Consider the following 16,796-nt stretch of genomic DNA (forward strand, 5'->3'; position numbering starts at 1 on the left):
CTCCCAAAAGAGGTAATATTTCTTGAGCATTTAAACCATGTGCCACAAAGTCTGGCTCAAAAGACACTCGGAGGAGTTCCCACTGTGGCACAGCAGGTTAAGGATCCAGGGTCATCTGTGCAGCGGCTCAGGTCCATGTGGAGTTAAGGGCTTGAATCCTGCCCTGTGCAGTGGGTTAAAGATCCTGCATCACAGCAGCTGTGGTGTAGGCTGAAGCTGCGGTTGGGATTCGGTCAGTAGGAACTTCCCCATGCTGGGGCCAGAGGGGATGGCAGCGCTACCAGTTTAGTGCCTCCCGACAGCAGGTGTGCGCACCGGGCACATGGTGACATCGTTAAAATGCAGATTCCCTTGGGGGACTAAGGCCCACACTGAGTAGCAAGGCTGTAAACACCCCCTCTGCAGGTGGAATAGGAAAGGAAAGCCAATGGGCACCCCCGGCTGGCCAGCCTGGCACACTGACGGCACCCTGCCTGCCTCCCCAGCCTGGCTGACGGTGGGCATCTCCTCGAGGTCCTGGCTGGACCGCAGCAGCCTCTTGTCCACACTGCTGTCCCTGTTCCGAGCCACCTCGAAGGCGGAGCAGAAGCACCTCACGGTGCTGGTCCACCTGGCGGACCTGAACCTCCCCGAGCTCAGAGAGACAGTCTTCCACCTTTCAAGCCTCTTCAGCCCCCAGCTCCTGGCGGGGCAGCTGCTGCTGATCCACGCACCACCCGATGCCTACCCCGAGGAGGTGAGCATCAGGGGCCCGGCCTGGCACCCAGACAATGTGTTCTCCAGGCAGAACTTGGAGCACGCCTACCTCGTGAGCTCCGCTGCCAGGCTCTCGGAATACTTCCTGCTGCTGGAGGACAACGCCTTCTGTGCCCCCAGCTTCCTCAGCCACATTCAGTGGAAGGTGGACACCATGAAGCCTGAGCCCTGGGTGCTCCTGGAATTCTCCAACATGGGCTTCCTGGGCAAACTCTTCCACAGCAGGGACCTCCCGGTCCTGGCCCACTTCCTCCTCCTCTTCTACACGGAGAAGCCCCTCGACAGACTCATCCCTCATTTCCGCACCCTCCTGGCCCAGAAGGACCCCATCCTCTGCCGCCCTTTCCTCTTCTACCAGAGGAACTCCTTCCAGGCCTCTAACAACAGCTGGAAGGCCTCCGATGCGCAGAGGAAGAGCCCCCGAGGTCCCCACAACCCCCCGGGAGCCGTTTTCACTGACATGAAGGTTTTTGATGTGCATTTCCCCTGGGAGGCCTACACGCTGGACGAGTCCTTCTTCTGGACCCACGGAGTCAGGGCAGGAAACCACCTGACGGTCATTCTGAACCAGTCGGCCAACTTGAGACGCGTGCAGGTGCTGACTGGCACCATCGTGGACGGGACCCATGCCCTGGAGAAGGGGCAGGTGGAGCTGGGCTACAACCCCGAGGGGGTGCCCCAGCACTGCACCAGCTTCGTCCTGCTGGGCCGGCTCTGGGAAGGGCAGCTGGATCAGGAGATATGGCCGAGGAGCATGGGGTACGATGTGAGCTGTGTGAGGCTGATGGTCAACACCGATCAGGTTGGCAGTCTCATAATCAGGCACATTTACCTCTGGGAGGAACACGCCGGGGACATAGAAGCAGCTTGGGGTGAGGATAATTCAGTGACTGTGAAACATTAAAGCTGGAAAGCTTTTCAGTCGAGCGTGTCTGTGTCTGGGGGACACAGGGGAGCTGCCAGGGGGTGAGGGGCAGAGAGGAGACACTGCTGATCTTCCAGCGCCACCACGATGTTAGACCCGTCCCTTCCTTTTTCTACCCAAACAGGTGACTCTTAGAGGATGTCGTTTCTGGGGCCAGGTACAACTTAGCCCAATTTGGGGCAAGGCCGGGGTCACTCCTGGAAGCTTTGTATTATTCTTGGTGTACTGAGAACAACCCAAGTAAGTACAGGTCGCCTGCGTGTGTGCAAACACACTCATGTGTGTCTGCCCACAGTTAGAGATGAGGGGAGGGGGGAGAGGGGGGAAACCCTTGCAAGGCCCTGGAACAGACTTCATGAGAAGCCAGGGAAGGAATTTTCATTGGAAGTCGAGCTCTCTGAGGTTCTGGAATGTAGCAGCTGGACAGACTGCAGTAAAACTGACCCCTTGACCCTGTCCTTTTAAGCCGTTCTGTGCTGAGGTCTAGTTCCCGCTTACCCTCGCAAACAAACTTAGGCATAAATAGTTTGTACATAAAAATTCACTTCCTCCCCCGCCCTGGCTTCAGCATCTGTGCCTTTCCTCCCTACTTATAACGACAGAGATGATCAAACCCCAGTGGCATCTTTTTCAAATCTCATTCTCCTGAACTCTCGCAGCAACGCACATACGAGTACAAAAGCACGAGCAGTGCTTTTCCTGGACTCCCGGGATTCATCCACCCATCAGAATTACTGAATCCGGGAGTTCCCGTCGTGGCACAGTGGTTAGCGAATCTGACTAGGAACTATGAGGTTGAGGGTTCGGTCCCTGCCCTTGCTCAGTGGGTTAACGATCCGGTGTTGCCGTGAGCTGTGGTGTAGGTTGCAGACGCGGCTCGGATCCTGCATTGCTGTGGCTCTGGCGTAGGCGGGGGGCTCCAGTTCTGATGAGACCCCTAGCCTGGGAACCTCCATATGTCGCGGGAGCGGCCCAAAGAAATAGCAAAAAGACCAAAAAAAAAAAAAAAAGAATTACTGAATCCCTATTGTGTGCCAGGAACCAAAAAAGCTCCCGCTGGGGTTAAGAAGCACGGAGTCTTTGAGGAGTATAGACCTTTGCTAAAACTTGGTTGGGGGAGTTCCCACTGTGGCACAACAGGATTGGCAGCATCTTGAAGCGCTGAGACGCAGGTTCCATTCCCTGGCCTGCATGGTCGATTCCCGCCCCTGGCCCCAGATGGCACAGTAGGTTAAGGATCTGGTGTTGCCACGGCTTAGGTAGCAACTGCAGCTCGGATCTGATCCCCGGTCCAGGAATTCTGTATGTCTCAGAGCGGCCAAAAAAAGAAAAAAAAATCAAATGAAACTTGATTGGGAACTTAGGAAAGGCTTTTTGGAAGATGAGGCATCTAAGCCTAGACCTGTCAGATAATTGGAGAAGGTAGCCAGGTGATGAGGAAAGAAGCCAGGGTGATCTTCCAGTAAAAGGAACAGCTTGCAGGAGTCCCCGTCATGGCTCAGCGGTCAACGAACCAGACTAGGAACCATGAAGTTTCAGGTTCGATCCTAGCCTCGCTCAATGGGTTAAGGATCTGGCGTTGCCGAGCTGGGGTGTAGGTAGCAGACGTAGCTCAGATCTGGCATTGCTGTGGCTGTGGTGTAGGCTGGCAGCTACAGCTCTGATTCGACCCCTAGCCTGGGAACCCTCCATATGCCATGGGTGTGGCCCTAAAAGAAAAAAAAAAGTGATGTTGAAATAGCTGAAAAGCCACATGCAGAGGAGTAAAGTGTGACTCTTGCCTCATATTATGTAAAAAAGTGACCTCAGAATGGATCATAGACATAGATATAAGAGCTAAAACTATAAAACTCTTAAAAGAAAACTTAGGAGGAAATTGTTGTGACCTTTGATTAGGTAATAGATTATTAGATACAACACCAAGAGCACAAGTTATCAAAAAAGTAGGTAGATTAGAGTTCCCTTCGTAGCTCAGTGGTTAACGAACCTGACTAGCGTCCATGAAGACATGGGTTCGATCCCTGGCCTCACTCAGTCGGTTAAGGATCTGGCATTGCTGTGAGCTGTGGTGTAGGTCGTAGACATGGCTCAGATCTGGTGTTGCTGTGGCTGTGGTGAAGGCTGGCAGCTACAGCTCTGATTGGACCCCTAGCCTGGGAAACTCCATATGCCTCGGGTGTGGCCCTAAAACACAAAAAGACAAAAAAAAAAAAAAAGAATCCAGTGTTGCTGTGAGCTGTGGTGTAGGCCGGTAGCTCCAGCTCCAATTCAACCCCTAGCCTAAGAACTTCCACATGCCATGGATGCAGCCCTAAAAAGAAAAAGAAAAAAGAGCGTGAAAAGACAACCCACAGAAGAGAAAATATTTGCAAATCATATATGTAATGAGACTGGTGTCCAGCGTGTGTAAAGAAACCTGCACTCACTGATAAAAAGATACGGAGTTCCCGTGGTGCACAGCGGGTTAATGACCCCACATTATCACCCTGCATTATCACTGCAGCAGCACAGGCTGCTCCTGTGGCCCAGATTCCACCCCTGGCCCAGGAACTTCCACTTGCCAAATCAGCCAAAAAGACAACAAACAAAAGCAAAGGATTTGAATAGATATTTCTCTAGAGAAGATATGCAAATGACCAATAAGCACATGAAAAGACACTCATCATTAGTCATCAGGGAAATGCAAATCAAAAACCACAATGAAATACCACTTCATACCCACTAGGACAGCTATTTAAAAAACTGAAAACAATTGTCAGTGAGGTGCGGAGAACCTGGAGCCTCATACAGGCTGGTGGGTTGTAAAATGGTGCAGCCTCTTTGGAAAACTCTGTAACAACCCTCAGGAGTTCCCGTCATGGCACAGTGGAAACCATGCGGTTGCGGATTTGATCCCCAGCCTCGCTCAGTGCGTTGAGGATCCGGTGTTGCCGTGAGCTGTGGTGCAGACAGGATCGGATTCTGCGTTGCTGTGGCTGTGGTATAGGTCGGCAGCTGTAGCTCTAATTGGACCCCTAGCCTCGGAACCTCCAAATGCTGTGGGTGCAGCCCTAGAAAAGGCAAAAAGACCAAAAAAAAAAAAAGAAAGAAAGAGTAATTAAAAAAATAAAAGAAATAAAAGAAAAAACAAAATCCTCAAAATCTTAGTTTCCATATGACCCAGGAATTCCACTCTGAGGTATATACGTGCTCAAGGAAATGAAAGCTACATCAGCACAAAGACTTACACGTGACTGGTCATAACAGCATTATAATAACCAAGATGTGGAAGCAATCTACATGTGTCAGGCAAAATATGGTGTATCTTACCATGAGATACTATTCAGCCATAAAAGGGAATGGAACACTGATCCATGCTACAACTGCACAAACCTTCACAAGGCTGTGCTACATGAAAGCAGCCAGTCAGCTAAGGCCACTTCTGGTCCAGAGAGCGAGACACCTGAAATGCAGAATCAAGGGGACAGAGAGGCGAGGAGAGACTGATGGTGCCTGGAGCCATCAGGGGAGGCTTCACGGAGGAGGTGACAGCCACAGAGGAGATATTCTCAGGCAGGAACGTGGAGGGAGGCATGAGAGTCAGGAGCCCGAGTTCCCAGCAGTGCACCCCCACTCGTTTCTGTGATGCAGATGGGCGGCACAAGCCTAGTGAGAACCAGGAAGCCAAAGCGTTGTCCTCACTGGTGTGGGAGTCCCAGCCTCCGTGTCTGGGAGACAATGGAGGGTAAAGCGGAAACAAGGCAAGTTCCCACCAGCCCCCTCCTACCCACCCCCGAACCCCTCCCTGCCCGTCCCGTCCCCGCAGCCATCCCCAGCCCGGCTGCCCCCCTGCACCTGCCACTTCCTTTGTCAAAGGCAGCTGCTCTCTGTCCTTCTGAATTGCCTCTGTGTGTGGGTAGCTGGGTTCCTGGCCAGGCCTGGACACCCCTCACCCGGGGATCGGGGGAGGGGCCTGCACTGCCCCAGGGCCACCAGTGAGGTCCCTGCCTCCTGCCCCCACTCCTCCTCTCTGAGTTAAGAACAATTTTTTTTTTTGTCTTTTGTCTTTTTAGAGTCGCACTTGCAGTATATGGAGGTTCCCAAGCTAGGGGTCTCATCGGAGCTATAGATGCCAGCCTACACCACAGACACAGCAATGCCAGATCTGAGCCGTGTCTGCGACCTACACCACAGCTCATGGCAACACTGGATCCTCAACCCACTGAGCGAGGCCAGGGATCCAACCCAAAACCTCATGGTTCCTAGTCAGGTTCATTTCCACTGTGCCACGACAGGAACTCCAAGAACAATTTTTTTTTTCTTTTGATTGAAATTCTGTTTGTTTGAGCTATGAGTGTCAGGTTGAGGAATGTTTTTCTAAAAAGTGTACATGGCCCTGGTCCTATTATGCTGGTTCTGAGGCTCTGAGCAGCACTTCTGAACCCTGGCTCAGGTTCTTTTTTGTGTGCGTGTGTGTGTTTTTAGGGCTGCACCCATGGCATATGGAGGTTAATCAGAGCTGCAGCTGCCAGCCTACACCACAGCCATAGCAACTCGGGATCCAAGCCATGTCTGCGACCTACACCACAGCTCACAGCATTGCCAGATCCTTAACCCACTGAGCAAGGTCAGGGATTGAACTTATGTCCTCATGGATACTAGTCAGATTCGTTTCTGCTGCTGGCTCAGGTTTTTTAAAGCCAGAGGAGCCTGGACCTACCCTAGACCATCCGCAAGAAGCCCTGGGATGGTTGTGAAAGCTCCCAGGTGACTCTGATGCCAGGTCAGCTAGGCGGGGGTGAAGCCACAGCCCCTCTCTGTGTGGTCTTGAACCAGCAGCACACCATCCCCTGAGAGCTTGTTACAAGTGCAGAGTCCTCCCGACCCCCACCTGCTGAGTCAGACACTCACGGGGTGGGGATGGGAGCAGCAGGCTATGTGGACAAGCCCTGCAGGGGATTCTGATCCAGGCTAAAGAACCTTCAGGGAGGCACGAAGTTTTAACACTGAGCAATCACATAGGACATCTTATCTCAGATGGGAAATCAATGGAGGGAGAGCGTCCCCAGGGCCCCATCAATCAAGTCCTTGGCAGTGGGCAGCCTGCAGAGAGGTCCACACACTGGCCCCCATCCCTGGGCATGGAGATCACCTTGCAGCAAGAGGCAGACTTAATGTCCCTCTTTGTATTAGGTTGCCAGGCTTTGTCACAAAGGCCACAAACTGGGTGGCCTACGACCATAGACATTCATGGACCATCCTGGGGGCTAGATCCCAAATCAGGGTGTTGCCAGGGTTGTTTCCTCTGAAGCGCTCAGAGAGGCTCTGCTCCAGGCCTCTTTCCTGGTAACTGTGGGTACTTAGCTCCCATTTTTTGTGGGGGGTGGCACTCTGGTGGCAGGTGGAAGTTCCTGGGCCGGGGATTGAACCCGTGCCATAGCAGTCTTCACGTGGCATTCTCCTTTGCATGTGTATGTGTCCACATTCCTCTCATATGGATTTGGGATCCACCTACTGCTGTATGACTTCATCCTAATGAATTACATCTGCAGAGACCCTGTTTCCCATAAGGGCCCATTCTGGAAGCTGAGGGTTGGAACTTCCACACGTGATTTAGCCAGAATGGGGGAGGGAGGGGCCCGGGACACAACCAACCCAGCACACCCCCCACTGAAGCCGGGCCTTCCGCCTGGGTCTGCAGAGGTCTCCTGGCTTCTGTCACACCCTCCGGAAGCTGCTGCTCTGAATGCAGTCTGACCACCTGCTGGAGGGAGGTCCTGGAGGCTTTCAGAGGCCGGGAGGCTTCCAGCCGGCTTGGCAAAGGCACCGCGTCTGAGTGAGGCCATCCTGGGTGGCCTGGCTTGCCTACTGGGGGCTGGGGTCAGCGGGGGTTGGGCAGGTCAGAGTTGAGAGCAAACACCAGATCTGGCCGGTGGGGGAGGATGTTTCCGGGAGCAGGAGATAAGAGCCACAAGTCTCAGCATCAAGGCCTCGTTCATTCTGTTGGGTGCCCTTCTGCCAGGGCCCAGCACCTGCCCATCACTCAGAAAATAGTCGGGTCTCTCCGTTGGCTAAGTGGCTGGAATTAGGACAGAGTTCTGTGTATATGTAGTGAACCGCACCCCTAACCTGCCCCCTAGAGGCTGGGAGCACCGGTGAAGCGCTGGGGCTCTGGCTGTGGGCACAGATGAGCCCACAGGCCCAGGCCACCTGTGTGGGCTCCAGAACACAAGAGGTGAAAAGCCTTGGCTGGGGGAAATTGCAATAACCAACCACCGAGAACAAGTGTCTTCGAAAGAGCTTAATTTTGAGACAAAGAAGGGAGGGGATTCCTTAGAACCGGACAGAGAGTTACTGCGGGCAGAACGGTGGTGAAAGGTGACTGTTCCGATGGGCCCCTGGGCTTCTGCTGACAGCTGCGCTGACAACAGCCAACGCCAGGGACATGTGCTGGGCCCCAGGTACTGTTCTCAGCATTTAACCCTCATCACAGACTGGGTCATGGGTCCTGTTGTTTCCAGCTCATTTTCTAGAATGGAAACTGAGGCCCAGCAACTCGATCGGGCCATACGGCGAGTCAGCAAGCAGCAGGCCTGGGGCTCACAATCTGGCTACAGAGTCTGCTCTGAATTGTGTGGGGCCTCTGTGTGGTCCCTGGCGGCTCCACAGAGCCTTTCACGGGGCAGTCGGATGGGACTGGTGCTTAGGACTGAGAAAACCCACTCCAAGGGGCCTGGCCAACAAGGAAGCCCTCAAGAACAAGGTGACCAAAGGGGCCAGTGTCTGCTGTGCGCCCCTTGGTTGGCTGCTGCATGAAATCCTGTAAATCTACAGCAGGAGAGCAGCCCGCAGGAGCAGGGAGCCTGCCCAGGCTCTGTGGGACAAACCTCAGGCGCCCCCTCCTTCGACCTCTCCCTTGTCCCCCAGGTTCTGCATCCTTGGAGGCATGGGGAGGGTCCCTGCTGGTGACGCCACCTGCATCCCTCAGTTTGCAGCTAAGGAGTGACCTGCAGGAAGAATTCCCCCACGAGGTCTTTTCCCAGTGCTCTCTTCCTGAGCCCGGGGTGCCCCTCCTCTGTCTTCAGGGGACCCCTGGACTGCCCTCGGAGGGATCCTGCCAGGCTCTTGGAGCGGGCAGGAGGCTGGGAAATGGCCGAGTTGAGGTCCAGAGCAATGTCACCAGCTCTGTCTCTGACTTTGTTCCTTCTCCCCCCACCATGAGGCAGCCACACTGCCAGGGACACGGGGTCGCCAGCACTTATAAGCTCCATTTGAACCTTAAGCCCTGGACTTCTGCGGTCTCCAGGTGGTTGCCACCTTTCTCCGCCAGAGCTGGGCAGCCCCGAGGCCCTGCCCTTGCCCCACAGCTGGTGCGGTGCTGTGCCCAGACCCTGCCATCAGGGCCCCTTCTTCTCACTGCTTAGCCGGGCCTCTGGGTTCTCCAGAGGAGAACACTGGGAACACTGCCTGCTCCCTAAGTTTCCACCAGTTCCACCCCGACTACTGGCCTTCCAGGCCCAGCATTAGAAAGTGGGCGTGGCTCTGAGGTCAGGCTCCGCCCTCTGCCTTGTTCTTTCTGGTCGGCTGGTCAACTCCTATTCAGCTTTTAAAACCCACTGAGCGCTCCCCACAGCTGACCTCACCCTGACCCTCAGCTCCAGGTGCCCGTACCTCAGGCTCCAGAGCCAGGTCCCCTGTGCCCACTGTGCTCTGGGCAGCCCCTGGGCACCCCGAGCTCACTGGCTCTAGGAGCGGCTGAGCTGCGCCCCCATGCCATTCACAGGCTGAAGTCTTTGCCCCCAGGTCCTCAGAATGTGACCATGTTCGAAGATGGGACCATTATTTATTTATTTATTTATTTTTTATTTTTTGTCTTTTCTAGGGCTGCTCCCGCAGCATATGGAGGTTCCCAGGCTAGGGGTCTCATCGGAGCTGCAGCTGCTGGCTTACACCAGAGCCACAGCAACGTGGGATCCGAGCCGCATCTGCGACCTACACCACAGCTTACGGCAATGCCGGATCCTTAACCCACTGAGCAAGGCCAGGGATTGAACCCGCAACCTCATGGTTCCTAGTCAGATTCGTTAACCACTGAGCCACGATGGGAACTCCAAAGATGGGGCCTTTAAAGGGGTGATGGTGATAAATAAGGTCCTGTGGGGGAGTCCTAGACGACACGTGTCCTTCTAAGAAGAGAAAGGGCACAGGTATGGAGGGAAGACACCGGGAGAGGATGGCCGTCCATGAAGCAAGGATAAAGACCTGGGAGGAAACCAACACTGCTGATGCTCTGATCGTGAGGTCCAGCTCCCAGAACTGCAGGAAAATTAGCTTCTGTGGTTTAAGGCCCCCAGCCTGTGGGCCACTGTTATGGCAGCCTGAGAAAATAATGCCGTTTAGAGCTGACTTCGTCGGCAGTTCCAGGTGGGATCACGTGGGATGAGGGAGAGCATCACAGGACGCTTGAGGCAGACTCCACCGTCATCGTCGACCTGGCTCTGTGTGCAATGCCATCCGGCCACTAAGTGCCCCGACCCAGCCGCTCCCTTTTTGCATTTCACGGCCCTGGCCCAAGCCGCGCTCGCTCTATCCCTCTCCACCACTGCGCTTGGAAATCTACCCACCCCAAAGCTACCCCTCTTGCAAATGCCAAGCCATCCTTTAGGGCAAGGTTCTTCCCTCTCAGCACAACTGAAATCTTTGCTGTGGGGGCCTGTCCTGAGCAGCACCCTGGTCTCTACCAGCCACCTGCCACCTCCAGTGTGACTGCCCCAAAGGTCTCGCGACTCTACCACAGGTGAGAGCCACTGCTTTGAGGACAGGTCCTCCTCGGGTACAGGAGCCCCGAGGGTTCCTGACACATCTAGAATAATCCTTGGCACGTTGTAGATGCTCAATAAATACTTGAAGGAGTTCCCGTCATGGCGCAGTGGTTAACGAATCCGACTAGGAACCATGAGATTTCGGGTTCAATCCCTGGCCTTGCTCAGTGGGTTAAGGATCCGGTATTGCCATGAGCTGTGGTGTAGGTTGCAGATGCGGCTTGGATCCTGCATTGCTGTGGCTCTGGTATAGGCTGGTGGCTACAGCCCCGATGAGACCCCTAGCCTGGGAACCTCCATATGCTGTGGGAGTGGCCCCAGAAAAAGCAAAAGACAAAAAAAAAACAAAAACAAAAAACAAACCACACCCCCCCACAAAAAAAAAAAAACTAGAAAAAGAAATGCAAGACCAAGGTCATTCAGCTCTGAATGCTTTTTTCTAGCTCCCTCTTCTTCCACATTGAGTTTCAGCTACACACGCATCAAAAGTCACCTGAGTGTAAACGTGCCCGCATTTTCCATGTCTTTTCCTATACCAGTCTCTGCCTCAAACCCCCTTCTGCCTCCAGTAGCCAGCTCCCAGAAGCACCCCCTTGGCTGGGTTGGGGCTCCCTGTGTCCTCTGGACACACTCTGCATGTTTCTCATCCTAATTCATCAGAGATTTAAGGAAAAGGGAAGGAAGACGGAGCCAGAAGGGAGGTTCCTTGCTGTAGGTGGAGGATCAGGCACTGACTCATGTCGCAGCTCTCCAGGGGGTGGGGACCAAGCCCCGGGGAGCCCTGCAATAGGAGAGACGGGAGAGCAAGAAGAATGTTCAAAAGCTTCACAAAGGAACAGTCAGACTCAGGATCCTGTCTGTCATCTTATACATGCAGAAACCTGTCCTCAGACACCCAACAGAAGAGGAGTGTATCCTGGGGAGCACTCATCTACAGGCTCTGGTCTCACTGTGGTTCAGCAGGTTAAGAACCCGACTAGTATCCACAAAGACGTGGGTTCCATCCCTGGCCTCACACAGTGGGTTAAGGACCCGGAGTTGCTGTGAACTGCGGTATGGGTCACAGATGCAGCTTGGATCAGGAGTTGCTGCGGCTGTGGTGTAGGCTGGCAGATGCAGCTCTGATTAGACCCCTGGCCTAGGAACCTCCATATGCCACAGGTTAGGCCCTAAACAGAAAAATAAATAAATAAATAAATAAATAAATAAATAAATAGGAGCTCCCTTCCTGGCTCAGCAGTTAATGAACCTGACTAGGCTCTGTGAGGATGTGGGTTCGATCCCTGGCCTCGCTCAGTGGGTTAAGGATCCGGCGTTGCCATGAGCTGTGGCGTAGGTCACAAACTTGGCTCCAATCACGTGTTGCTGTGGTTGTGGTGTAGGCCAGCAGCTACAGTTCTGATTTGACTCCTAGACTGGAAACTTCCACATGCCTCACCTGCAGCTCTTAAAAAAAAATTAAAAAAAAAAAAAAAAAAAGGCAGGCTCTGGTGTCAGCCACCCCGGACATAGCTCATGCGAGGAACCAGCTCAAAACCAGGTACCATGGCAGTCTCAGCCTTCCGCCCCAACCGTACCTTCTGGAATTTTTTGTTCAGCCTGTCACATAGGCCAGATGCCCCAGGCCTTCAGCTGTGCCAATTCCTTCGTGTCTTCTGTCTGGGTCGCCAGCTGGATAAGCCCCTACTCTGCACGGAGCCAACTTTCCATAGGGCTCCTGGCTACTGGGCTAGGTAACAAGGGACAGTGGTGGCACCTGCGGAAGTCACCTCGTTTCAGGCCTTGGCTGTGGCCAGGGCTGCAGTCCCATGGCTCCAGCCAGGATAGTGCTTCCTTTATGCCCCGGCACTAAGGGGAGCCCTCCATGCTGCTCTATAGGTCCCTAGGTTCGGACCACAACTTTAAGGCAATACTTACACTTTCCATCCCCACCGCACCAAGGAAAGGAATCGCCCTGTGGACCAAAGGGCTTGGCGCTATCTGGAGCTTGGAGGTGGGGGTCCAGCCCAGCTTTAACAAAGATCCTCCCTGCTTAGTTCAAAGACACAAAAAGAATGGGAGGTGGGAAAAGAGCACATGATGGACATCTAGTCCATTTTGGGGCTACGAGGGGGAAATGGCAGCAGCAACTTTGTCCAAGTGGTCCAGCTTGCTCTGCCCGCCTGTAAGCGATGTGCCATCTGCTTCCTAACTGTGGGGAGCAAGGCTCATGGGCACTTTATGAATTATTTCAGGGGTTCAGGGGTTCGCAGCTAAAGGCTGGGTCTTTGGGACCCTGTGCCTTAATAAGCATCAGGTGGAGCCTATAAGCAGCTGGCCCCTTGCCTTCTACTGCCCTCTGCTGCCGAGAGCGGGGAGCACAGGGGCTGACTCCTTCCAGCCTTGAGGCTGAGACAGACTTGGGTCCAGGGCTTTGTTTGGCTACACCTGTAGCCCCTCAGCTTCCTTGAGGTGGCTCCTGCCTGAACACCTGTGTGGGTGTCTGTTCTCCCAGAACTTCTGGGCTGGTCCTCCACCGGACACCCCTGGAGGTGGAGGCTGCCCTGCCAGATCTCGGAAGGAAGGAGACGCCCCAGCCTGCTGCCAGGGCAGGCCCCCATGTCATAGGCACACAGCAGCACTTGCCAAATCAACTGTATTTGCAGGGCATAGGGAAGAGTGGAACGACAGAGGCAAAGCCAGGCAGAGGCAGGCGACAGCACCCCCGGCCTTGCTCTTGTTCTCACCATCTCGGGACCCCTTGCCGCTTCTTTGTGGTCCTTCACCAGAGGGGCCGGGTCCTCAGGCCACAGGGAGCTTATGCCCACACACCAGGGCACGGTGCCCACCTGGCCAGTGTCACCTTCTGTACCTGGTGCCATCTTGTGAGAACTGTGGACAGAGCAATGTGCTGGCCACCACTGGGAAAGAGAAATCCAGAATGTGGGACATTCAAGATGCTGAGATGAGTCCCTTTGCAGTCACCATTGAGAAAAGAGGTGACTGCTTTACATTAAAAGACTTAAGAGGCAAACAATACAATGCCTGGTCCTGGGTTGTGTCATGACTGAAAAACTGCAACATCAAATGCTTTCACTGACATGTGGAATCTGAAAAAAGGACACAGTGAACTTCTTTGGAGAACAGATACTGACTCACGGACTTTGAAAAACTTATGGTTTCCAAAGGAGACAGTTTGGGGGGTGGGGGGATGCGCTGGCGGTGTGGGATGGAAATGCTATAAAATTGGATTGTGATGATCATTGTACAAATATAAATGTAATAAATTCACTGAGTAATAAAAAATGACTGAAAAACTGACGAAAGAAACTTTGTGGCAGCTGGGAAAGTTTGAATACCGATTAGGTATTATTTGGGGGACGCATTATTAGTCTTATTAGTCACAAAGACAGATTTGTGTGTTCCGTGATAGGTAAAAGTGAGTTTGAATGAGTCAGTGCAGCAAAACAAACAGTGGACTTAGATGCTGAATCCAGCTAGTGGGTATGCAGGTGTTAACTGCACCAGTCTCACCACTTTCCTACAGTTTGGAAAATTATTATTTTAAAAATATAAAACCTTGGAGTTCCTGTTGTGGCGCACTGGTTAACGAATCCGACTAGGAACCATGAGGTTGTGGGTTCGATCCCTGGCCTTGCTCAGTGGGTTAGGGATCTGGCATTGCCGTGAGCTGTGGTGTAGGTCACAGATGTGGCTCGGATCCCGCATTGCTGTGGCTGCGGTGTATGCCGGCGGCTACAGCTCTGATTGGACCCCTAGCCTGGGAACCTCCATATGCCGCGGGAGCAGCCCTAGAAAAGGCAAAAAGACACACACACAAAAATTATATATATATACATATATATATATAAAACCTTGCAACAATCTTGAATTGGATTTCAACTTAACCCCCCCCCTTTTGGTCTTTTTTAGGGCTGCACCTGTAGCGTATGGAAGTTCCCAGGTTACGGGTGGAATCAGAGATGCAGCCACCAGCCTACATCACAGCCACAGCAATGCCAGATCCAAGGTCTTTTGTTTTACTGGTTTTATTATCTTGTCTCAGATACTAGGTTACATTTTATTGTATTCAGGATACTGTATTGGCAAAACTCTTTGTAGAAACAATTTTTTTTATGGCCCTACCACCCATGGCATATGGAAGTTCCTGGGAAGTTCCCAGGCCAGGGATTAAATCAGAGCTGCAAGATCCGTTAACCCACGGCACCAAGATCGAACCTAAACATCCACAGCAACCCGAATCGCTGCAGTGAGAGTCTTAGCCCACTGTGCTACAGCGGGAACTCCTATAGCAGTAATTTGAAGTTCAGGATGGTGATATTTTCCTCTAGAGAGGAACCACCACTTTGGGATGGCTTTTTTTTTTTTTTTTTTTAATAGCCACACCTGCAGCATATGGAAGTTCCCAGAATAGGGGTCGAATCAGAGCTGCAGCTGCCGGCCTACACCATAGCCACAGGAACACAGGATCCAAGGCACATCTGAAACCTACACCACAGCTCACGGCAACACCAAATCCTTAACCCACTGAGGGAGGCCAGGGATCGAACCTGAAACTTCATGAATACTAGTTGGGTTCTGAACCCTCTGAGCCACAACGGAAAGTCCTGGGATCACCTTAATCCGGTGTAAAGGACTGAGATTTTGGAGCTGAGCTGCAATCCCTGGAGCCTTTCTCCTTCTGACTCTGCCTCACTTTGCTCCTGGTGCAAAGGACAGAGGGCCTCAACCCACAGAGAGACAGTCACCAGGTCACACCCTTTGACAGGCCCTGCCTCCTACTTCTGCAAGGCCATCCAAACTACCCATTAGCATCTAGGCTGGGAGATGCCCCTGGGGACACTGCCCACAACATTCCATCTTCTCTGGTCCTGGTCCAGTAATTCCTCAAACTCATGTCAGCTCTCTGAGGCCTCTGGACTTTGAAGATATTCTGTCCAGGGAGTTCCCGTCCTGGCAGAGTGGAAATGAATTTGACTAGTATCCATGAGGATGCAGGTTCGATCCCTGGCCCAGTCAGTGGGTTAAAGATCCAGCATTGCTGTGAGCTGTGGTGTAGGTCACAGATGTGGCTCGGATCTGATGTTGTTTTGGCTGTGGTGTTGGCCGGCAGCTGTAGCTCTGATTCGATCCCTAGCTTGGGAACCTCCACATGCCACGGGTGTGGCCCTAAAAAGCCAAAAAAAAAAAAAGGTATTTTGTTCAGCCTCAGTGGGATGGTCAGTCCAGGAGCAGAAGGCCCCAGGGTTTTATGCCATGGCTACTTGAGCGGCCTCGCACTGCATGGTGACAGTGTGTAAAATGTCAGTACACCGTTTCTAGCTTCTCTTCTGTGTCAGAACAAGATGGCCCTGGAAAAATCAACTGCTCTCCCCGCAGGAGCTGCAGGCCTTCATTCTCACGGCCATGAGCACAGTTACTCTGCCCACAGCGAAGTTACCTGACCCACAGGGCTTTCTCCGGAGCCTCCTGTGTGGAGTGTGGAGGGGGGACATGTCACAGCAGACAATGAAGTGCTGACTACTTAGCTGACAGACCCCAAGGTGCATCCTAAGGTGCAGGTTTCAGTCTTCCTCTGCTGTTTAAAATGACATTTTTTTATTTTATCTTGCTTTTTAGGGCCACATCTGCAGCAAATGGAAGTTCCCAGGCTAGGGGTCAATTCGGAGCAGCAGTTGCCAGCCTACACCACAGCCACAGCAACTCAGGATCCGAGCCGCGTCTGTGACCTAAACCACAGCTCAAGGCAATGCTGGGTCCTTAACCCACAGAACGAGGCCAGGGATCGAACCCGTGTCCTCATGGATCCTAGTCGGGTTCGTTAACCACTGAGCCATGAAGGGAATTCCCTCAAGTTATATATTCTTCCCAAAGACATGCAACAATTTAATTTCCACTGTTTAAATGCCTTTACTTCTTCTAAATCAGGCTGAAAAGGTAGAACAACCCAATAGTTTTGGCTACTGGAGCAACAAGGTTTGGCAAGGCTCAAAAAAGAAGTCCAAATGACCAGTGAGTATATGAAAATTTCATCAGAAATCCGATAAATGCAAATGAGAACAAGGAGACACTCTTTTTTCCCCCTAAGTGGCAGCATATTCCCTGAACAGTAATAACTACCCAGTGTGCGGAGCTGTGGGGGAGGAGGGGAACCAGCACAGCTGCTCACGTCCACACAGCAGAGCACTGAGGATGCACACACCCTGCAAGTCCACTTCTAGGGATGCAGCTGAGGAACAGTAATTGGGGGGAGGGGGAGGACAAATTTAATTCCATGGTTGCACATTACAGCACATGGCTTATGAGAAACTGGA

At 52.8% G+C, this 16,796-nt stretch overlaps 1 protein-coding gene across 1 annotated transcript; it reads left to right on the forward strand.

The window, feature by feature from the left end:
* The first annotated feature begins 427 nt into the window (after positions 1-427).
* Positions 428-13,089, forward strand: LOC125112456 (alpha-1,3-mannosyl-glycoprotein 4-beta-N-acetylglucosaminyltransferase-like protein MGAT4E). The gene is given in 3 exon segments (XM_047754632.1): positions 428-1,373; positions 1,376-1,558; positions 12,977-13,089. Coding segments are annotated over 3 exon segments (1,242 nt in total).
* The last annotated feature ends 3,707 nt before the right edge of the window (positions 13,090-16,796 follow it).

The sequence above is a fragment of the Phacochoerus africanus genome, chromosome 12 (genome assembly GCF_016906955.1).
Source record: "Phacochoerus africanus isolate WHEZ1 chromosome 12, ROS_Pafr_v1, whole genome shotgun sequence".
NCBI lineage: Eukaryota > Metazoa > Chordata > Mammalia > Artiodactyla > Suidae > Phacochoerus > Phacochoerus africanus.